This window comes from Panthera uncia, chromosome A2 (genome assembly GCF_023721935.1).
Source record: "Panthera uncia isolate 11264 chromosome A2, Puncia_PCG_1.0, whole genome shotgun sequence".
NCBI lineage: Eukaryota > Metazoa > Chordata > Mammalia > Carnivora > Felidae > Panthera > Panthera uncia.
In genome coordinates, this window is record NC_064816.1 from 154289506 (window position 1) to 154314420 (window position 24915).

General features: G+C 37.4%; 1 protein-coding gene across 1 annotated transcript in view; it reads left to right on the forward strand.

Moving 5' to 3' along the window:
- CNTNAP2 (contactin associated protein 2) overlaps nt 1-24915 on the forward strand; it is a 1963583-nt gene that overhangs the window by 645614 nt on the left and 1293054 nt on the right. The window contains exon 3 of the mRNA XM_049643059.1: nt 3963-4156. Within this exon, the coding sequence (XP_049499016.1) occupies nt 3963-4156 (194 nt within the window). The remainder of the gene's footprint in view (nt 1-3962; nt 4157-24915) is intronic.

Sequence of the window (24915 nt, forward strand, 5' to 3'; positions counted from 1 at the left end):
TTTTCCCCTTTTCAGTCATTGTGATGATTGCTTATTTACTTCAACGACCAAAGTACCGTGTTGCTCTTAGTAACACAGAGACAGAACTTTATACAGTTAGCTGGAGAATTTCTCCTAAATTTGGAACAATATATCTAACAGATAAGAAAATATATTTATAATCTCTTGATTACTCAGTACTTATTATCCCAGAAGTTCATCTACAGCTCCTCTAAATTACAGAATTCTATGTAAAATAAGCGTGTGGATGATGCATCACTATAGGGAATATTAGATACTACAAGAGGGGAAAAACAGCATAGAGATAGTGCACAAAGACAGAGACAACTAACTCCCATTGTTAGGGAGCGGATTCTCGGAAGAGTGGTTCCAAGGAGGTGTTGCAGATTGGATTCCCCAGGATACAAATTCTAACATGGAGAAGAGCATGTAGGGAATTTATTACAGAGTACTTTTTGGGATGGACACCTGTGGGAGATAAGGGGATGAAGCAGGAAAAGGCAGAGAGAGAAGTTGAGATGCAGTGGAGTGTCAATGGAGGCTTCACTGAGTTCTGCAAACTGAGATGACCCACCAGAGTTTTCCCAAGTTGACTGGCCATTATATCTGTATGACCCCAAGAAGGAATGCGCCCTTGGATAGAGTGTCTCTTTTTTACTCAGGGAGTTCCTAAACAGGAATTACAGCTAACCACAGTCTCTAGACAATAACTGAGGGAAGAATTCCTCCTTTCATAAAGAACAACCTGAATGACGTCCACTGCAGGAGGTAATGTTTGCAGCAAACAGGCTGGTACTTGAAGGAGAAGTGAGTTCCTCAGTTGTACTGGAACATGTCACACCCTTGTTTCTCTGGCTGCTTCATCCTAACAACAGCAGAGGTATTTCTAACAGAGGTGTATGGCCTGCAAAGCCTAAAATATTTAGTATTGAACCCTCTATAGAGGAAGTTTGCTGACCTTTGATATAGGGTTACTACCGTCAAGTAGTATTATACCACACCCTAGTAACATGAGGACCTCGATACATAATATATCTGTGCTGGCCCCTGTCCTTTGTGTACTTGTCGTCGTATGTTTTACTTCTACCTCTGTTAAAACCTTCAAATCCACTGTCACTATTTTTGTTTTAAATGCTCAATTATCTTTTAAAGAAATTTGAAAACATGAACAAATACTTTGTATTTACTGTTGCGTCTACCATTATCAGCATTCACTTCTTGATACGAGTTTCAATATGGTATGAGTAAATACGATGTGATATGAGTAAATGTGATATGTATAAATATGAGTAAATGTGATATGATATGAGTAAATATGAGTTTCAATATGGTAAATTTTCCTGGAAGCTGAAACGTGTACGTTTCTTAAAGTATGTACCTATTGGTGATGAATTTTCTCAGCTTTTGCCCTAAATATCATTTATTTTCATGTTTAAAAGATATTTTTGCTGGATATAGAACATTAGATTGACATATGTTTTTTCCCTTTCCTTTTCATCGTAACAGGTAATGTCATTCTGTTGTCTTTCACCTTCCATCATTTTTGCTAAGATATTATTGTCCTCTGGCTACTTTTGAGATTTTTCTCTTTAGCATTATTTTTTTAACCAATTGATTATGATGAGACTTGGTGTTTTGTTTTGTATTGTATTTATCCTTTTATCCTGCTCACAGCTCAGTGAATTCCTTAGATATCTAGGTTTATTATTTTCAGCCACTGTTTCTTCAAATTGATTTTTTTCTGCCTCAATCTCTACCTTCTCTGCTTTTAGTTCTCTATTTGCATGATTGTTAAGACACTTAATATTGTCCTGCAGGCCACTGGAGTTGTGTCCATTTTTAAGCCTTTTGTCCCTTCTGAGCTACAATTTGAAGGGTTTATGTGGCCCTGGATTCAGACATTAATGTTTCCTTCTCAGTTTCTAATCCAGTACATGTTTTATTTCAGGTATAAACACAGTTCAGAAACTTCTATTTTGTTCTCTTTGTTTATCTTTTCCCCATTAATATCTCATATTTGTTTCTTCACTATTTGTATATTTTCTTTCAAATAATGAACTAATGTATAGGCTCAGTGTTAAAGTCCTGGTCTGCTAATTTTATCATCTCTGTCATTCTATTGGCTGTCTTTGCTCTGGTTGTAAGTCATTTTTTCCTGCTCCCTGAAATGTCCAATATTTTTTTAAAAATCTATACTGAGCATTATGGATGCTCTGTCACTGAGCTTCTGACCATTCATGGCTTTCCTTAATGAAGTGTTGCATTTTGACTGAGCAAGGAGTTAATTTATTTGTAGGTCAGACTGATCCTTTTTCGGGCTTATTACCAATCTTTGTTCAGGTGTGTCCTGAGTAGCCCTTATTTTAGGACTCAATCATCCTAATCTTTCTGAGACGTCTGCTAGATGCCTAGCATTGTTCCAACAACTTCTCTCAATCTTCTTTAGTGTGAAATGAAACTACTCCTGGCCCTGTTCACCTTTGGGTTGTCGTTCATTTCATAATTGCCTTGACCTGGGCTTGTGGAATCTTGGTCTGCAAATACACAGCGTGCTATTCATACAAAGTCTGGTCCCCAGAGGTTCTCTGGTGATGCTATGCAGATTTTCAGGGCTCTTTCTCTTTACAGCTGCCCCTTCCCTGGTACTTTGTACTACAGATTCCATCTGTAGGATGGAGCTTTGATTTTGATGTATCTTCATCTCAGTGACACTGCTGAACTCTGGGGCACTCTTCCATGTGCCAAAATCCAGAAAGTGAACCAGGCATCACCTTATTTGTTTATCTTCTCTTGTGGATCAGGGATCCTGCACTGTCTGTTGTCTAATCCCTATAAAGGGTAATTTTATACATTTTGTAGTTATGTGATTTTTTTTTTTTTATGGCAGGAAGGGTATTCTATCATAGCCGAAAGCAGAAATAAGCCATATAAACATCATTAAATGAATGATATATCTGTGATGATTTACAAAATGATTTCCCTTACCGTGGTCCTCATAGAATAAATTATTTTATTGTCAGCTTTTAAGTTTTTTTATTTGAAAAGTGATGCATATATATATCTAAATACTGTACATTGGATGATTTATTGAATATTTCATTATCATTTGCTCCCATTGGTAGCCAAATTCACTCAAAAAATTATTTTGCTCCTTAGCACTAAGCATGATGGCATATTTTCTGTAATGTATTTATGTACAACCATCGTTATTTTCCATAGTGGTATAGACTAGGAGTATTGTTGTTCCATATTAATGTTCTATTTCTAAAGATAGTTTTACCTTTTTGTTATCTGACACTTATTATATTTTACCAAAATGAGTTTTACTTCATTTAGTAACTGAAATGATTTTCCTAGAAATGTTGTTATCAAGAGGCGTTGGTTGTTTATCTCTTAAATGTTAGTGAACGTATTACCTGAGTAGCTATATACCTTATTTCTCATGAGTACAGAGCTTAATGTAAGATTAGGCCTCATCTTAAGAACTATGAGTATTCTTTGAGCTCCCAAATTTTTAAAGCAAAATAGACTTTAGAGTTGTACATAATTGCTTTTTGTTCCATTTGTAATCTACTCAAACATAAAGCCCCACATGAGGAATTAATAGATTGTTACATTTTTTTTCCTAGTGATTTTTAGTTGAAGAATTCATGGTAAATTGATCAACCCTCAGCCAATTAGACTCTGACATGTACTAATAAGATCTAATTGAGGAATGATGAAGACATTTGCTCAGGAGAAAATGAGCACATAATTACACCATAAAGAGGTTAGAGTATCAATGTTACCCAGCTGGAAGAATATTAGTTGAAGTCCCAATGGCATCTATAAAGGACACTCCATAATATGTCTATGTATGTTGCACTGCTAAGGCCAATTAAAAGATGTAGATAAATCCATTGTCAACAGTAGAATTTCAGCTCTAAATATCTGTTTTCCTCTCTTGCCTTAACGTTCTTCAGGTGCTGGGGGATGGTCTCCATCCGACAGTGACCATTACCAATGGCTTCAGGTTGACTTTGGCAATCGAAAGCAGATCAGTGCCATTGCAACCCAAGGAAGATATAGCAGCTCAGACTGGGTGACCCAATACCGCATGCTGTACAGTGACACTGGGAGAAACTGGAAACCCTATCATCAAGATGGGAACATCTGGGTGAGTCACTGTCAGAAAGGCAAACACAGAATTGAGTGGCAGATGTGTGACCTCAGCCTGTCCAGGTCCTGGCACGATCTGGGGAGGTGGAGAGGGTTTGGTGGTGGCCCGGCTGAAGGTTTATCTTGTCAGTTTTGTTTCTCGTCTTTGTGTTCGTGTCCTCTGGTACTTGCTGAGAGAGAAAAAAATGTGAGCAAAGCAAAAGGAGGTGGGGAAATGGATCAAAATCCCAGTGTGCCCTGCCCCACCTCTTGCCTTTCCTAAATGGTAGAAAACCCTTATCTTGCAGAGTGGATGCGTCCCCCTTCCCTGGTTTCTAGTATATTTCACAGAAATCAAAACCTCCCAAGAAACCTGTGTTAAACCTGAAACAAAACAAAAAAAAAAGGTAAATAATTTCATGATAGTAGGATACTAGAATTTTGTTAATTCTAGTATTAGTATTTCAAGTTACTATATTTTTATATATATATATATATATATATATTTCTATATACTATATATTTCTAGTATACTATATACTATATATTTCTAGTATTTCAAGTTACTATATTTTTTTCTGGAGTACAGAATGGAAATGGTACAAATTGTACCAACATACCAAAGTGAGTTAAGGATAGAGAATAAAAAAAAAAATCCTGACTTAGGTTTCCATTCCTTACTCCCCCTCGCTCTCGCTTGCCTCAGACTGTTTCTGTTTGGAGGTATTTAGTTAAATCATTAAAGGACAACATGAGAAAAGGTCTACTGCCAACAGAGCTTGGATGAACTGGCGGGCACTGGGCAGGGGGCTGTGGAGTCTGAAGCACTTTACCACCTGCCAGAAGCAAGTTCAGTTTGTCTTTTGCTTTAATCCGGGCCTGTTCGGACGAAGCACTATTTACTGAGTTACTGACCATTTATGTATAAAGATAAAAATAAGATAGAAAAATTTTGTTTTGTTTTGTTTTTTAAAGAAAAACCAAATGGAAGACCAGCCATAGCTCTGGAGCATGTCAGGCAACACCCTCAACATCCCCTCCCCCAAACAGTTTTAATTTTTTTAAATGTTGCTGGTCCTCACTCTGAGGTATATACACTTGTCACTGTTTGTCTGACCAAAGCCATCAGGAAGCCATTCATTCATCGAGTCAGTCAGTCACTCAGTGAGTCTTGTTGATTGAAAAAATAGTTTTCTCTGGCTGCAATTTCTGCCCAAGGCTCAGGGCAATGAGTCTTAATATGCAGTGTCCATTGGAATCACCTAAACAGGTTTTAAAGTTCGTGGATTCCAGGTACACCCAGATCAATGAAATCCAAATTGTGTAAATAGAAATTAGGTTAATGACAATGATAGCTTTTTTTGAAGACAGAGATCTTCCAATTCAGGTAAAATATTGAATTGTGAGAATATAATTTAGAGGAGTAGGAACAGTAATATAGGGCAAGAAAAGAAATGCCCCATATTTTACTATAGGCCATTATTATATTAGTGGTCTAGACCTTTATTGCAGATCTATATTTACTTCGTTCTGTTATTATGAGAGAAAAATAGTTTAAACCACTTACTCTTAAAATATTTCAGTTAAATTGGAAAGTTGTGTGACTCCAAATGTTCAGCATGCTTGAATAAATTATTTTAAAATACTAAATTTTGAGGGATCTAGTCTAGTTTAATTATTTAGAAAAGCATCCATAACCAAAGCCAAGTAAAGCCATCAATGTTAAACAGGAAGAAAGAAGGAGGAGAAAGAGGAGGTTCACTTCTTAAATTGCATCCTTCACAGTATTAGGCAGAGTGCTGGGGATTTTCAACCTGATTAATGCCCCTCCCCCTTAGAGAATTTATATTTTAAAAATCCTCCAGTAATCTTTGTGAGTAGACAGAGTTTAGAGCTCCTAGTTTGGGTAGGTGGTCATCTCTATAGCAGGAACCAGTGTTCGTAACTGGTGTGTAAAATAAGGATATAATGCTCTGATAATAAAAAGTCCTCCAGAGTAGTTCTTTAGAAATAGCTTTTACCAAGCCATGATGATATGACAAAAACGTGTATATTGAGATGGATAAGCTGTAGGAAGCAAGAAGTGGAGAAAATGTCTCTTTATGGAAAGTCTTCCTCTTACAATTAAGGTAATTCAAAGCCCCAAACCTAATCTACAGAGAAGTAATTTTCAACTAGAATAAACTAGAAAACTTTAAAATTTGTGGATGTGTGGGTCCCACTTCTGGAGATTTGGTTTAGTTAGTCTATGGTGTAACCTAGGCATCAGGATTTTAAAGTTCCCCAGGTCATTGTGATGTATAGCCAACACTGAAAACCGTATGTTAGATGTTTTCTGGCCTATAGGGAGGGTGGGGGTGGAGGAAGGTTATTGTGACATTAGGTTTTATTGTGATATTAGATATTAGGTTGTTAGAAAGGACCTTCCTCAAAGTTTAGCAGAGAAAGAGTCTGACCACACAGACCAACCAGACAACTGCGAGTAGACAGTTAAGGTTCAGAACACAAATTCTGCCAGTAAAGCATTCATTGTTTTCCAACCCTCTGTGGACTCTAACTTGAAATCAGATTATCATGTTGGTGAAATTATTTGAGGGCTGCAAACTGGACTCCAAACAATCTTGCATGTTTCTGTTTTTGTAAAGTGTCCATCCCATGATTGAGAGTTCCCAGTCCTCTCCTATCGTAGTGAGAGTGATGGCTGCTAAAATACAGAGGTATTTTGGCTTTACTTTACTTACCAGGTACGTAGCAGTTAGGGATAGCTCATTCTGACTAAATACAGAGACGTAAGTTCAAAGAGCTAAGAAAGGTGGAATTTTCCAGGGTGAGTTGGACTCTTGGTTTACATAAGATACCAAGTGTTGGGTGAAGGAGACAAGGCCATGAAATGGAAATATCACCAACTGTGAAGGTAGACTACATCTCCATTCAGGGCTCTCCACCTTTTCTGATGGTGTGGAGTGTATTGTTTCCTGCCATTCTGACGTTCGTCTTGTTTCTTCCTTTCAAGTCCTATATATATATTTTTGTTGTTAAAAATAAGTATGCGAGGAGTGACTATTTCTACGTGAAAGTATAGTGAGCTACTTATGAAATTATAGAAGTCAAAACAAGTGTGAGACAGAAACTATGCTGTGAAATATTTTTGAGTGCCAGTGAGCCTGCAACATAATGATTATGGTTTCATCGTCACTAATGTGAAAGTGGTCCATTGCTCTGACGTATTCTAAACGAAGTGAAACTCATTTTCTAAAAATTCTTGAGGACTTTAGAGCTATGTCTTAGCATGCATTGAGTGATTAACATTTAGCAATTACAGATCTGGACGAAAATATGTTTTGGACATAAGTTTATTAAACATTAAATATTAAATTTTATTGTAGTCCGACTACTGCTTAACATGAGTGTATTGCACTTAAATGAAAGAGATTTCTGAAACAGATTTGGGTAGCCATTTGATGGACAACACCCTATACCATGGGAAGTTTCAGATAGTTAAACATTTTTTAAGCTGATCTGGTTAGGAAGTTGCTTTCCTCAGCCCTTCCTAAAATGATTGATCACCTGAGAAGAAGACACGTTAATGGGAATCCAATCACTTAAGTGTTACTTTGAACAAATGTCAAATGGTTATTCCTTCTGCAATTATAGGGGGATGGACAACACAGCCGATTCTTTTGTCATATTGTTATTAAATGTTCCTGTGGAGAATCTATTGGATAATATGTTAAAATACGTGAAAAACAAGTCCTGTCGATGAGAAATTATGACAGCTTAACAAGATTTTAAAGTCGTGAATCTAACTGTGGAATCTGATTGTGAGATGATGATGGCTCTTGAAAATATTCCTGAAGAATGGTTTATCTGAATATTTAATACTCAAAGATGTGAGTTGCTAAATGTGCTTGGCTAGTCAAACCTTCTCATTCCTCAGTGATAATCCTAGGCATAATGGAATTCTTTATACTTTATTCACAATGCCATTTCCTTCTCTTCAGAATTTTCTTTCTAATGTAGAAGAAAAATACGTATAGATTGGTAAAATCGCCTACCCCTCCCCCCGCCGAAAAATCATCCCATTTGCATATTCCACAAACTCTAATTTGCATACTGCTCTTGAGGTGTTTTCTGGTTTCCTAAGTATAATCTGTAGGAGAGAGAGGAAATAGTCTGTCTGAGCATTTCTTATCAAAAGTCCATTCAGCATTACATTAAATAAGAATTCCAGCAGATTTTTGCTGGGAGGCTGCATTTAGTTTTGCTTGGGAAATTCAATTACCGGTTTTTGAATGCAGATATTTGGATCCAAAATAGGAAATTGAAGTATTAATAGTGAATGCCTTCTTTACATACCATTATTGTTTTGCAGGATAGTAACATAGTACAAGTTTACCTATAACTTAAATGTAGTTTTTCTTTTTCTTTTTAAAAAATTTTGTTAAATGGTGAGAAAATGCTTATATATCCCTAGTTATTTTTTAAAGGAGTTTTATCCCCTTTGTTGATAGTAGGCAGGTTTCAACCAGAGATCAGTGACCACTGAATTTATTAGATGGAGAATCCCACAGAACAGAAATGTTTACTATATTTCAATGACATCATTACATATTTATCAAGAAGATAGGAATATATAAGCCCATATTCTCTAAGCAATATTAAATAAAATATTAATTTGCTAGGTAAGTTAGAAACCTGGATCTCTTACACGTTTTTTTCCACATACGTACTCACACAAAAAACTTCATTGTTTCTAACACATTTGAAACATTTAAAAATACGAAAAGCAAATAACAGCACATTAATTAAATTCTTTGTTTTTTGAATATCAGTTCAACAGCTGGAATATGTATTCTCTACCTCCTTTTTAATCGAATATCTTACCAACTGATATCTACGTAATAAAAGTTCCTAAAACATCTTTGTAGGTTGTAGGTAAGTAGGTTCACTTAGTAGGTTTCCCTAAGTGAAAGCCAAGATTTGGATTCAGAAGGACTGAATTCAAGTATCTGGGTTCGTATATTCAGTTTATAAACTCGGAGAAGTCACTTGGGAGTAATGTCTCTTGGGAGGTTTACATGAGATTATGTAAGTAAAGAAATTTATCAAGCTATAGAGTTTGAGAAACATGTACGGTATCACGTGCCTGTATAGAAGCATCTACAAAACTCGTAGCGTTCTACAAAATTAGTGTAGTGTTTCTTTTCAGTGAGAGTATCTGCTATGATCATTTTAGTTTAGTCCCCCTCTATCCTTTCCAGATATATTCTACCTCTGTTTACTCTTATTTGTGGTTTAAAATATCTGAAAAAATTTTGGTGACGGAAGCCTGACTTAAAACGAGAAGGGAGATGTAAGCAAACCTCTGGCGTATCTTCCAATGAACAAATGGAGTGGGGCCATCGATTGACCGTGTGGTTCCGGCTGGGCTTGTAGAGCATGTCTGGTAGGCCTAGCTCAGTGCCAAGTGCCTTCGCAGTGCTTGGAACGAATTATTTGTTACCATAATGATGGTCATGTGTCCAATGAGCCATGTAAGGGGATATTGTGTAAAAATGAAAGAATTATTCTGTCCTCTCTTTTCAACCATTTGTATAGTGGTTGTGTTAATTTTCCAAATCACTTCCAAATCTGTTCCAGTTATAAACGTAAAGCACAACTACTTCGCAATTCAATAGTATACTTAGACTCTTTTGAGCAACTCTAGAAATTTTTCTCTGCCTTTGGAACTACAGAGGAAGATAACCATCCCTCTCGCTTGCTCTTGTAACTTCCGTCAGATGATAACATCCCTTCTTCACTTAGGACACTAATGCAATATGTTTCAACAATAGCTGTGAACTTACTTGTTTATGTATGCACGCGCATTATGGTTGCAATCCATTATTTGGGAAAAGGACTAGGCAGGCATATTCAGAACAAGTTTATGGGTAACTTATTGAGAAATAAGACATAGCAGAATAATCTGCATTAAACCCTTTCTAAAATGGCCCTTGATATAAACGGGATAAGCATCTTTAGGACTTGTATAGAAAAAAATATATATATTCCAGGGTGAATTTAGAATAAGCTTCTTATTTCTGTGAAATACATTTTTTCTGTTTACACCCCTCTTAGGCTGGGAGATATTTTTAAAATCTCATGAATTTTAATAAGTTGAGTGGATATTCCAGATCCTTCTGCATATACTATAATGCCTCTAGTAGTGAATGTTGATCACCTTTCCAAATCCACATTTGTATTGTGAGATTCTCATTTTAAGGGGTCATAGGATTTTGTCTTGCATCACCTTTTGAGTCATTCAATATTGTACACATAGACACATTTTTTGAGTCATTCAGTATTGTACACATAGACACGTGTGGAAGAACCATTCTAGCCAATGTGGTTATGTGTTTAATTTTTGCCAAAAATCTGGAAGATAAAAATAAGGTGGTATTAATAATAGTGGCATACACTGTTAGGTAAAAGAAGATGATATCATCTTATATGATATGGCTTCTTACAGGCAATGAAGTAACAGTATATTATTCTTCACAGTGTAGCGCATTTTTCATTGATGAGTTAAAACGAGGTATATGTAATCATTATTCTAAATTTCTTAAGTATATTTGATTGCTTGAAGAGCATGCTGAAAGAGAAAGTGGTCTCATTAAGCAAAATGATATTAACAGGTGCTTTATTTTGCTCTGGGCTCGAATAATGGAGACACTGATATTTGTCTCGTGAGACTAAGGTTGGCTTTAGGTGACAAGGGATTGAATGAGTCCAGGTGAATGCAAATTTATATAAAACGTTGATAGATAGGTACCTGCAAATATTCTGAATAATAATAATGAATAATATCGTTTCAGATGAGCGTGTCTACCCCACTCAAGTTGGAGCTTGGTGGAAGTTAGGAGAGTAGCAGTATGTCTCCATGGGAGAACGTAGGGCAATGACAAAATGTGCTGTTTGGTGGCCACAAGTCCCTGAGAGGCAGTGGAAATAGCAGCTCACTGGTGCACTGTGGCACCGGACCACCTTTCACAGAGATCTGTGTGGCTTGAGGAGATTTCTTAACCTTTCTGGGCTTAAATCTCTTCACCTGTAAAATGCAGCTAATAACACCCCTTACTTCCTTTACCTCAACAGAGATTATAGGTATTAAGTTAATAATCCATGTGAAGAGCTTAGGAAAATACATGGCACATATTAAGCACACCATTATAATCACGTTACATAAATTTGTGACTTCCAGGTGCATTGCTGTCATATTGGATTGGATCTGTCCTTGGAAATTCAAAATAGCCTGTTACTTTCACTTTGTAACAGCTTTTCCGTATTAACATGTTGGCATGTGTATTGTAATACATCTGTGCTTCTCTGCTTGAAATGACTAATAACTCATTTTTAAGTATAATTGAGAACGCTAATTTCATTTACGTCACTTGAATCATGATCGTCCCATGGAGTCTGAGGCACCGCAGTACAAATTGTGTCTGGGCAGTTCTTTCAGATCTGTTTTCTATTAAACTTCGGTGAAAATATGACCGCGATGTTTCCATCAGACCTAGCTTAATAAATTCACTTTTATTGACTTTGGAAATCAAGGAAAATAAGCCATTTTTGCCTACAGTCCTCCTGCGTATCTTCTTAGGCTAACTCAAAAGTGTAAGATAAGCAGACTGCAAAACAGGCTTTGTAAGAATTAGCTAAGACAGGTTATGCTGGCTAGCCATGAAAATGGAAATCCAGATGGAGGCACTATCTGAATGTCTTGAATCAGCAACAACAGCATCACCTGAGAGCTCTTTAGATATTCAGAATCCAGGGACCCAGCCCATACCTTTAAAACCAGAATATACAGTTTGGCAACATCCACAGGTGATTCATATGTATGTTAAAGAGAGAGTGTGTTGTTTTCCATATTTGAGCAGCTCTTGCCAGGAAGAAGAACTAGATTTGGACCCTAAGTCTCCAAAGCAAAAGGCAGAATTAGAATTAGAATTTGCAGTGCCAATTGCAGAAAAAGAGCATAAGCTTTGATGAAAAGGCACTTGCTGAGCACCTACTGTTTACTAAGGATTGGAGATAAACCACAGTCAGTGAAAGAGACTTGCACAGGTTGTTCTGGGAACACACATACACATGTAGGCCTCATTCATAGTGGTTGAGGGTCATGGTCAACAAAGACTTCTTGAGTTCCTAAATATTTTTGGCTAAGTAGGTAAGGAGCTGGTGATGTAGAGAAGGGAAGCAAAAGGTCATTTCCAGCAGATGAGTCTTCTGAGATAGGTAAGGATGGATCGTAAGACACTATAAATAATTACATCTTTTCCAACTTACAAAAGAACAAAAATCTGACTTTTCTGTAAAATTCTAAAATCATATCCTTTAAATCAATCATGTAAATTTGGATATGTAAATATCCAACTTTGAAAGAATGTTGGTGTCGACTAAGGTGCACCTCTGTACTACTCATAATGCAGAGTTCACTGCCAAGCACATAATAGATGCTTAAGAGTGTACAATTGAATCGAAGTACCTCATTTTGAAGATAAATGGGCTGAAGCTAAGAGGCATGATGTTACTTAAATCTGAGCTACACATCCAGTTACAATGACCCCAGTACTCAATTGGGAGACGTGTACCTATTTTCAGTTTATCAAGAAGCATCATTATTATAGTGACTGTTTGCTTATTTTGACTACATGAAAGCAATTTGATTGCATACACAACAAGGGGCACCTGGGTGGCTCTGTCTGTTGAGCCTCCGACCTCGTCTCAGGTCATGATCTCATGGCTTGTGAGTTCGAGCCCCGCACTGGGCTCTGTGCTGACAGCTCAGAGCCTGGATCCTGCTTCAGATTCTGTGCCTCCCTCTCTCTTTGCCCCTCTCCCACTCATTCTGTCTCTCTCTCAAAAATAAATAAAAATATTAAAAATTGTTTAAATAAAAGAAATATTTAGAGGACAAGAAAGCATGAGATCTGGAGCTGGACTTTAAATATCAAAACCCTACTCCAACACTTAGTAACAGTGAATGTTTAACTATGTTAATGAACCTTTTATGGGCCTTACTTAGTTGCCTTAGTTGTAAAAGGGATAAAATAGTATGTGTCTTATGGGTTTTTAAGAGAATTAGGTAAATTAATCAAATTGCTTGGAACAATGCACCATAATTATAGGCTCATCTTCTTGTCTTCTCATTTCACCCCCTCCTAATTGTTTATCGGCATTGTTATTACTATTATCATTAATAATTATAGAATATTTGGGGTGCCTGAGTGGTTCAGTTGGTTGAGCATGTGACTGTTGATTTTGGCTCAGGTCATGATCCCAGGGTCATGGGATCGAGTCCCATGAGGGTCTCTGCACTGACAACACGGAGCCTGCTTGGGATTCTCTCTCTCCCTCTCTCTCTCTGCTGCTCCCTGACTTGCATGCACACATGCTGTCTCTCTCTCTCTCTCTCCCTCTCTCTCTCTCTCTCTCTCAAAATAAATAAATGAACTTGATTGTGGTGATCATTTTGCAATATATACAAATGTATATTGCACACCTAAAACTAATATAATGCTGTATGTCAATTGTATTTCAATTGAAAAAAAAGAAAGAAAAGGCAAAACATTATATATGTGTGTGGAAATCCTAACTCCCAGTAACTCATAATGAATACAGCTTTACCTAGAAATAGGGTCATTGTAGGGACGCCTGGGTGGCTCAGTATTGCAGCTCAAGTTATGATCCTGGGGTCGTGGGATCGAGCCCTGTGTCTGGCTCTGTGCTGAGCGTGCAGCCTGCTTAAGATTCTCTCTGTCCCTCTGTCCCCTCTCCCCTCCTCATGCGATAGATAGATAGATAGATAGATAGATAGATAGATTTTCTAGAACAGTATATTCAAAGGGGCTTGAGGACCTAAAGTGAGTAGCTGTTAGCTCTATCGTCGGGAATACTAAAAGCTAATTATGAGGACAATGGCTGTAAGTAAAGCCTGGTTGTCTTGGGCTGCTCTTGGCATATGTGTGCCCTTGGTGACCGTGAAGGTATCTGTACCGTTTGTCACTTGTATGTACGATTTTGCCAAGTAACTAATTTAGTCAGTGTTGACTTTGAGAAAGAACTAATAGAATGTTAAAGTGTCTTGGCAAATAAATTTGGATTGCTTGAATAAACTAGCTTAATTATAGGCTGTGTTATCGTTCTGGCAAAAAAGATGTCATGCTGATAGGCTGTCTGAACGGTTCACTCAGTTACCATCAGTGACTCTTCAGGAGCATAGGGAAGGAATAAAATATAGACTTCTACTTCTAGAAAAATTGCATCTTGCCTCCAAATGAAAAGATTATTTGAGATAAACATCTGTGTTTCTCCCACGAACTTCACTGATGTATTTGGATGAGACAGTGGGTCTATTGTAATTGCCATTTAAATGGTTTATCATTATATTAATATGCAGCTGTCGTGAAGTCTATGAAATCTGTTCTGTGATTTAACAGAGTTGTTCAGAAAACTACCTGCACCAATTAATAAGTAGTAAGAGCCAACCAGCATTTGTCGGGGGGTTCATTAGTGTTTGATATGCCTTTATCTCATTTAGTCTTTGAAACAACTTAAATGTGATGATGTCGAATATTGTTATTATTAAGCCCATCCTATAGACGCAAGAGCTAGGGAATAGAGAAGGTAGAACATTCCAAGGAGCGCACGGTGCATTAACAGTGGAGCTGGGATTAGAATCCTGGGCTAACTAAATAGACCTTCACTACCGTGATCCTCATATCTATGGCTCACCTAAGCCTTTCCTTTCAGGGTGTGCAAGAAGCTTGCTGACCACATTTTAACTGTAATGTGCTACACAGGCATATGATGGCTTATCTTTTTATAAGGTTACTAGTCCTACTGGATTAAGAGCCCAGTCTCCCGCAGTGTGACCTCATCTTAACTACTTACATAGGCAATGACCCTATTTCCAAATAAGATAACATTCCGAGGTACTGGGGTTAGGACTCCCACATATGAATTGTAGAGGGGTGCAATCCAACCCCTAACACCTAACTTTTAGGAAAGCACCGTATAAAGCTATGCCATTAAAACCTATTTGCTACCACTGAAGGATTAGTAGTGTTGTCGATGGTTAAGAAAGAATAGGGAATGGTCTTATAAGAAAGACAATGGTTTCTAAGAGGAGTTGTACATCTGTCCTCATGAATTCAAGAAATGTGCCCAGGTCAAACCATAGGAGATCAGTTGCTGAGTAATTATATGATTCTCTGCATTCATTCGTTTATAAGCAAAACTTGAAAGGAACGTTTGCAGAATTCTTCTCTCAGGGGTAGCAAATGAGCCAAAGATGCTTTTTAAAACCATGCAAATAGAATGAACCGATCCTTCACCCAACCCCGTGAAAAGTGTTTGCATTTAAAAAGTATCCAAGTGGGGCGCGTGGGTGGCTCAGTCGGTTAAGCGTCCGACTTCAGCTCAGGTCACGATCTCGCGGTCCGTGAGTTCGAGCCCCGCATCGGGCTCTGGGCTGATGGCTCAGAGCCTGGAGCCTGCTTCCGATTCTGTGTCTCCCTCTCTCTCTGCCCCTCCCCCGTTCATGCTCTGTCTCTCTCTGTCTCAAAAATAAATAAAACGTTAAAAAAAAAAATAAATAAAAAGTATCCAAGTTTCCAACCTCACAGAGCACTTTGTTCAGAACTAAACACTGTTTGACATTATAGACATCATTTAATTCCTTGGTATATAATGTTTCAAAACCAGATTCTAGAAAACATGCATTCTAAGCAATTATTGACATTTTTTTCCATCAGAAAAATGAAACAAACAAAAAACAAAAACAAATAAAACAAAAAAGCAAAACAAAACAAACAAACAAACAAAACAAACAAGAGCTCTCCCAAAGATAAAACAGCTTCCTGCAATTGAATCTTGAGATTTAATTGCTAATTTCTTTTGGATTGTAATAGTATCTATTTGAAAACAGCAGCTTTTATTAGTTACCTTCACAGTATTCTTCAGAGCAGGTTGAGAAACACATTCCCCGGGATCTCAGATATGAAAGCGGAGTCGCCCAGGGCAAAGGGGCTGTTCATCTGATGCGCTTATCAATCGCAATTGTTCATTCTGTTTGCAGTGTGTCTGTCCTGTTTGTGTGCTTCTTAGTTTTGTTACAGTATGCAAAGTGGAAAATAGAGCTATGTGGAATGGCCTAGAGCAACGGAAAAAGACTGAATTGATCCTAAATTCATTCAGGCTGTTTACATTCAGCCTGGAACAAACAAGTATTTGATAACAACTTGAAAAAGAAAAAAATACAGAAGTTTTCTATTCCTGTGAAAGGAGTTTGAGGTTGTGATACCAGAAGATAGTTACACCAGTTTAGGTTGGTGCATCGTTAAATACATACAATTTGACAGGTTGTTTGGTTTTGTTTTGTTTTTTTTTCCTGGAAGAGTAATACATAGGAGTATTCCGTTTTAGCTTTACTTAAAATAAGCAGTAGCGGCAATGTTGCCCATTTTTAAGTTTAAAGTCAAAGACCAAAGAAATTATTATTCAGATAATTGTATGTTTGGAATCAAGGTAACTGATAATGAAACCAAGCCCACTCTCATGTCTGCCTACACACACACACCCATCCTCCACCCTTACTACAAAGTAACTCTTAATCTCCCCCTAAATTATATGAAACCTATGGATAATTAATCGAATCGAATCTTACCCTGGATTCAGTTGAAACACAGAGGTGTTGAGATAAAACAGTACTGCTAATACTTTCTGCCATTCCCCGAGTACTTACCTGATGAATGCCTTCTGTGTCAAATTCTCTAACAAGATCCTGAAAGGTGAGGGACCGAGTTTGGTCCTCGATTCCTGTGCCCCCCTGTAGTCTTAACTCTTTCCATTATATCACATTTGAGAAGATACAATGGTGGGTGATCATATGTGCATTCTCCGAAAGGTTTATTTGTCTTGTTAAATGCTGGGTCTCACCAGCTAGGACAGTACTTTGCACATTGGATGCACTTAGTAAATATTTGTTGACAGAGTGAGTTATGAGATTCAGTGAACTTTTGAATAATAGTATATAATTAGGTGTACATTTCATGAAAAATGTTTATTTTTTAAATGTCTCTAATGGATACGGACAAACGTTGCACATACCTACACCTACTGAAAGGAGAAGTTCAAGTGTCAAAAATGGCATTTGTGGGGACCCTCAAGATTTCCACAAGGGAGAAAATATAGCAAAGGTTGCAACAGCAAGGGGGTAAGAGGGAGACCAGAAATACTAACCAGGGCAACAAAGCTTATTCTCCCTTCAGACCTGGGTGCAGCTTGGGGATGTGGAATTAAATGTTAAGGGGCTAATGCCAAATCCACATATATGTTGCAGACGTGAAGGTGAGCTGGGCCCTGGTCGGTGGAGACAATCTGGCATCGGTATAGAGAGGTCTCTGATCTCATAAAGGCTGAGTGTCGGGGTAGCAGTATAGTTGGTGAAGTCTGCAACAGGGAGGTGCATAACACAAAAGAACACATTATATATTCTCTGTTTCCATTTGTGCAAAAGGCAAAAACAGGGAAACCTGTGCTGTAAGAAATCTGGGTAGTAGGTCCCTTTGTAGGTGGGTGGTGGCTGCAGGTTCTCTACAAAGGAAGGCTTGGGAGGGTGTTCGTAATTGTTTCTTGACTCGGTGCTTGTTACCCTTATGGAAATTCATCAAGCTGAGTATATATATGCACTTTTCCCTATGTATGTGAAAATTCAATAGTAAGTTTTAGAAGACCGTATGATCAGACATGAAATCAAGGTCTGGCTTGGAGGGAGTAGGAACTGAAGGAAACTAGGAGCTATTATCGGAATTGCTACTACCAAAAATAATTGCGGGGGAAAACCAGTGGGCCAGACCAAAGCGAATAAATAAACAGGGGAGTTGGCAAAGGGCCTTGAAAGCCTACTTGCAACATGTGAGAGAATTATCTGACCTAATGTGAGTCTGTGGGGGTCTATTCACACACATACACACACACACACACACACACACACACACACACACTACACATATATATATATATATATATATATATATATATATATATATATCTGTAGTCTCAGCTTAGACTGTTCAATGGGTCTGGAGAAAAAGACATTCCAGTAGCAACAAACATACCTAGTACAGACCTTAGTTACTAATACCCTTATCGTCTCAAAGGAATCAGATCTGATTGGAGAAACTGTATCATGTTTTGGTCAAGTAAGATTCGATCTGAGTCTTGAAACATCTTTTTATGTCAAAATTAAAGGGAAAATGATGGTTACTGACAAAAAGTGCATAAGAACCAGGTCGAAAAGAAAATATCTATTGGCCAAATCTAGACAATTTGAGCATAAAAATGATCAAGGACAGTAATGAATTAAAAACCTTTAGGAAAATATGTATCCTTAAAGTCATAGAGATTATAGATAACAGATCAAGGCATAGGTACTACACAGACAGGAAAATAAAATGAGAGAGAAGGCTCTTGCCTTCACGAGGCAAGAGGAAGACACGAGGAAGACAACTTCCAGGTAGTAACGGGGGAAAAAGTCATCATTTTGCAACCCTCATAGTGTTAGTTTTGGCATGTGGTTGCAGTGGCCATTAAAATATTTCCTGTCGCCTAGCTATTATCGTAGGGCATGGGAAATATTTTAAGGAAGACCACCATATTTGTATGGACATAAAGTCTCTCCCAAGAATTACTTATCAGTTGGAAGAGGAAAAAAAAATTATTATTCAAGGGAAATTATGTAGCATTTCAACTGAATGATCAAAATAATGATGATCGATGAGGGGCAGGTAGACAGTGTGTGCCTCCAGATGTGATGGGCTAAAGACTCTACGTAGCGCAGGTGGCATTCCACTAAACATGTGTAAATGTATTGAGTCTGTCAGAGGAAGCATAAATCAGATTCAAAATGAGAAACCTTCTACGAGGGCATCTATGAGGGGTGAGAGGGTAAGAGAAATTTCAAAAATGTCAATGTGATAAAAGATAACAAAATGCTATGGGATGATTCTGCGTTAAAGGAAATATTTAAAAATGACATCATCATGAAATACGTGTTCCCAGCCTAGATCCTATCCTGGATAGGGAAAAAAATGCTATAAAAATATTATTGGGTCAGTGGACAAAATTGGGAGAAAGAAGGTTGATTAGATATGTCAATGTTAAATTTCTTGAAATTTGATAACTATGCACTTGATGATTTATGTCCTTATTTTGAGAAAATGTAAAGTGTTTGGTAGTAAATGGACATGATATGTAACTTATTCTCAAGTGGTTCAGAAAAAAACCGTGTGTGTGTGTGTGTGTGTGTGTGTGTGTGTGTATGCAGGGAGAGGGAGAAAGAAAGGAAGGACAAAGTGCATAGCACAGAGCAAAACAGGGAATCTGAATGAAGAGTAAGAGGTATACAGTGTCCCTAACTCTTTTCTTGTCACTCCTCTGTAGGCTTGAAATTGTCTCACAAGAAGAGTTCTTTTTTTTTTTTAAATTTTCCTGAAAATCCAGTATTGGAAACACATTAATTTCATTGTTGTTTTAATAGGGTTTTCTTTTAAAACCAGATGCTTCACGAAAACACAAAACATATCACTCCGAAAGCAGTCATTGAAATCTATACAAGCATGTTTAATTGGATCTTTCCCATTACCTGGCTGATAGCTGATGGATTAAAGAAGTTAGAGATCTGATGTGATAAAATAGGGGGAAAGAAATGACTATAGGAGTAGTAACTGTGGTGCCGTGTGAACAGCCAAGTGGGGCAGGGACCTACATTGACAGGACGAAGTGGGTTACAAGAAACACACACACACACACACACACACACACACACACACACACACACACAGTGTCAACATACAGATTGGTCCTGATGAAATGGTAACAGTAGTCACTTACTGCTCCCTTTATGCATACTTCTGTATCATATGCTCAAAGATGCTTCAAAAACTAAAATCAGCATATTTATTTGGAACATTTACACTATAGAAGCATGTTTGTTCAACCGGATTTGTAGAGTGGAAGGGGGTGATAGCAGTTTCCTGAAAGTCATGGACTGTGAATATGCCCGCAGGCACGAGGAGCTCAAAGATACCAACAAGTCACGCTTGTCAGAGTAAATTTGAAAGTGGAAAGAAATAAGACAGATATGAAATTAGCTCAAAACAATTCAATATTCGAAAACATCTGTAGGAAGAGGCACCGAGGGCCTGGGCTGAAGAAAATAAATCACAATTAGATCTGGTTCTGGAAAATTCACCAAGGTCTACATTAGCAAATCAAGTCCAAGGAGGAAATGAAGGGTTTCTCTTGACAGAGGAGCACTTAGTGTTTCTTGGAGAGGGTTTTCAGGCAAATATGATTTACACATCTCTGCATTCATTTGTTCTGTTCAGATACCAGAAAGAGCATGCCTCGGTGAGAAAGATTTATATTAGTTGCAGAGGCTTGCACCAAATATTTTCTAGTTTCCCTACCAACTCTGAGATTCTTTCATTCCCTCTAAGGTGAACTGTTTTTTAGGATGGTAAACCACCTCCTTTTTAATGATAACATCTGCTGAAAGGTAGTCATAGTTATTAATAACATAATTTCAGTTTTTGACATTTCTATTATGATAATTTAAACTTATTATCTAATATCCTCTCCTTTAGATAGAATTTGTTGTACATTATTTATTTCATGTAACGTTGTACATGTCAGCATAAATGCCTTTTTTTCCAACCTCAATACATTTAGAATACCAGGGAGGATCCAACACTGAAAAAAATGATAATGTGATAATGTGAATACACGGCTCTGGGGACGGACTCTTTAAAGCTTCATAGGTTTTCCATTTACATATCAGACAATTCCCAAACCTTCAGAAGAAAGTCCAAAGTGCTGACACAGTATGTGGTTTCAGATCTTATGAATGGAAGGATATTAAAAGCAATTGAGATTGAGCATAAAGGTAAAAGTTTGAGGCGATTCAAAGAAAATTACATTAGGTTTTCAGGTTTCCTTCAGCAGAGATTAGGAAAATGTATTTCAATTTCCTCAACAAAGAATAAGGCAAATCTTACAGGAAACCAAGTCAGAGTCAAAGTTTGTTTAAAAGGGCATCTCTAAAGCGGGATATTGGCACCAAGAAGGTGATCTGTCCCCCTGATTAATGAGATTTGAATAAATTTGTTGACAGAATAAGACAAATGCAGCATTACACAATAACACCTGTAGATGCTGAGAGAGATCAATTAAAAATTTTAAAAAAATTTAAAATTAACACCTAACCCTAACCTCTGACCCTGATGCCTACCCTGGTTCTGAACTCAGTTTCAATTCCAATCTTAACCCTAACCCATAGTTGCTTGATTAACCCTAACCCTACTAAATGCATACTAAACTTGAATTCTGTAATAAAAAACCAGTCATGTAACAAGAAAAAACAAAAAACAAAAAAAAAACCCCAAACCCCATAAGATCCATTTGATATTCTTATGACCACTCAAATATTAATTCACTCTTGTTTCTTATTGACCTTAACTATAATTTCTAAATTAAAAAAATATGTATTTGTTTTTGAGAGAGAGAGAGAGAGCAGGGGAGGAGCAGAGAGAGAGGGAGACAGGGAATCCCAAGCAGGCTCCGCACTGTCAGCCTAGAGCTCCAACTCACAAACCAGCGAGATCATGACCTGAGACAAACTGAAACCAAGAGTCTGACTCAATCCGCTGAGCCACCCAGGTGCCCCTATAATTTAGAACTTTTTGAAGAGTAACCAAGTTAGGGGTGCCTGGGTGGCTTAGTCGGTTGAACGTCTGACTTCTGCTCAAGTCATGATCACTCCTGAGTTCGAGCCCTGTGTCGTGCTTTGTGCTGACAGCTCAGAGCCTGAAGCCCGCTTTGGACTATGTCTCTGGCTCTCTGTCTACCCCTCCCCTGCTCGCACACTGTCTCTCCATCTCTCAAAATATAAATAAACATTAAAAATTTTTTTAAAGAATACCAGGTTAACAAGTTTTACACAAGAGCCAAAATCTTTCCCCAAATCATATTATTGAATAAAATTGTTCTTTAACCTTAAGTAAAAGCAAATGGAATTGTAGTGTATATTATTTTATTTTATTTTATTTTTTTTTTTGTGTATATTATTTTAGAATAAGCAATTATCAAGCGGACTTTCCACACATTGATTTTATTAAATTTGGATTTAAAAAGTCCTTTTTTTTACTCTTTCATGCATTATATTCTGTTAATCAGTAAGAAGTACTACAATTGATTTTTTTAATTTATTTTGTAAGTATCAGGAAACTAGAGGTGTGGGAGAGGATGATTAGCTGTTCACCAAACCCCCATCCCTTTCTTCTTTGTCACACAGCCTGATTTCTGGCCTCCCTTTAAGTGAGGCATCACCGGTGAGGACTCCTTGCAGCCTGTGGAATTCCAACACTTTCAGGCTGGCTCACAGTTTGGTTCCCGTGGAGCCCTGCACTCTCTACTTCTCGGTCAACCAAGGCTGGTGTAACTGCAAAGAAAAGAGCCAAACAACCGCCACACCTTTATCTAGGGTCATTTATGCGTTTAAGCCCATTCTAGGTTAGCTGCTCTGAGAATTAACTTTAAAATCTCTCCCCTCTCTCTCATCTCATCACATCCTTCTCTAGATCCTCTTTTCAGCGTACAAGCATGTAGTTATTTCTTCAGACTTAAAAAAAAAATGATTGATTTCCACTCGTGACTGCTCTACTCTTTTGTTGCAAAATTCCTCAAGAAATGTTGAGACTTGCTCTGTTCCATTCTCTTCTCCTGTCCTCTCTCAGACCACTCCAACTCATATATTCATACCCCTGCATACTCCATTCTGGCTTCACTCTCACTGTCCCGTCAGTGGTCACTCTTCCATCATTGTTGAACTTGACCTGTCTTCACAATTTAACAGAGTGGAGCATGTCCTCCATAATACACTTTTTTATTTGATTCCGGGGCACCACATTCTTTTGGGTTTCCTCCTACTTAATTTCTTCTTCTTTGTTAGTCTTCCGTGTTGACTTTTCTTTACAACCAGGACCTTTTTCTTAACTGTTGAAATACTCTAAGACTCAGTCTTTGGTCTTCCTTTCTTTCCACCTACAGGCACTCATTTCCTTGGAGATCCCAATCAGTCTTTCTTTTTCAGGTATTTCTTTTCTCCATTTCAGTTACTTTCTACTCCACCATTTTGAGTGATTGGTGCAAATTATCATTGACTCCACTTTATCTCACATTCTCATATCCATTCGAACATCCCGTTTCTCAACTTTGAAAATGTATCCAAAATACAACTGCTTATCACCTCTCTGGTCTGAAACACCAGCCATTTCTTGAATGGTTTTAAGAACTTAAACAGATCTCTCTGTTTACATCCCTGAACCCATATATGCCAATGGCAACAGAACAGCCACAATTCTCCTTTTAAAATAGAAATCAGATCATGTAACTACAGCTCAGAACCCTGTAAGTGTTTACCACTTTATGCAGAGTAAAAGCCTATATCCTTACGGCTGCCTCAAAGGACCTATAGGTCCTATTCCCTGTTACTTCTTTTATCTCAACTACTACTGCCATCATTATTTACTCAGATACAGGCACGCTGAGCCTGGAATGTTAAGGCTTTTGCACTGGATATTTCCTCTAGCTAGAGTATTCTTTCTTCGGATATCCCCTTGACTAACTCTCACCTCTGTTCATGTACTTGAAGAAGTGTTACCTTCTCAACAAAGCCTATCCTGTCCACTGTATTTAATACTGTAGTCTACACACACTTACACTCAAAGTCTTCATGGTCACCCTTTCTCTGCTCTTTGAAAAAATTCATAGCAATTACGGATTTTCATTGTAGCATATAATTTACTTACATATTTCTTTTATTTGTTTTGTCTGTCTAGAATTTTAACTCTGCATAAATTAGAATTTTGTTTTTAAACCAGTACATGCTAGGTATCTATAACAGTCCCTAATACCCAGTAGAAACTAAATATTTCCTAAATGATTATTGTAATAGAATCAAGACTATTTACAAAAGATGATTTCAGCCCAGGATTGCCATTTTATTCAGTCATTGTTATGTTGAGGTGCTGTTATTCTTTTAAGGCTAATATTGGGGTTAGCATGTTGATTTTATTTAGGGGACTTCAACTTTGTCTTCTGGGTTGACTTTAAATGACTATGTGTGTCTATCATCTATCTATCCATCCATCCATCCAACCGATCTGTGTGTGTGTATGGGTGTACATGTAAATGGCAAAATACAATGTTTACAATCCAGAGTTTAGTCAGAGAAATCTATCTCAAGCTATCTCTTTCCAAATCATTTTCAAACCTCAAGTGTAAGAAATATCTTTGTGAACGATTTAGAGGAAAGTGTGGTATATATTCATACCGCTCTATACTCTAACTTCATTTCTGGTTCACTCCAGGTAATCAGAGATTCATTTGCTAACCAGTATAGTTTTGGCTTCCTCCTAAATGTGTGCATAGAAATTACTGTAGTTTGCATATTTTGAAATCTGTTAAATACTTTATTTGTGGAAATCTGCTAAAGAACATAGTTCAAAATAATATAATAAATGAAAAATATTCTCTATGCTATTAGTACCCTAAACAGTTGAAAGGGTAGTTTTCATTTACTCATTTAGGCAAGTGTATTAATACTGTGAATTCATTTTCTTTCTTTATCTCATCTACTAAGTAATTTAGGGACCAGTTGGGTAGCTAAACATT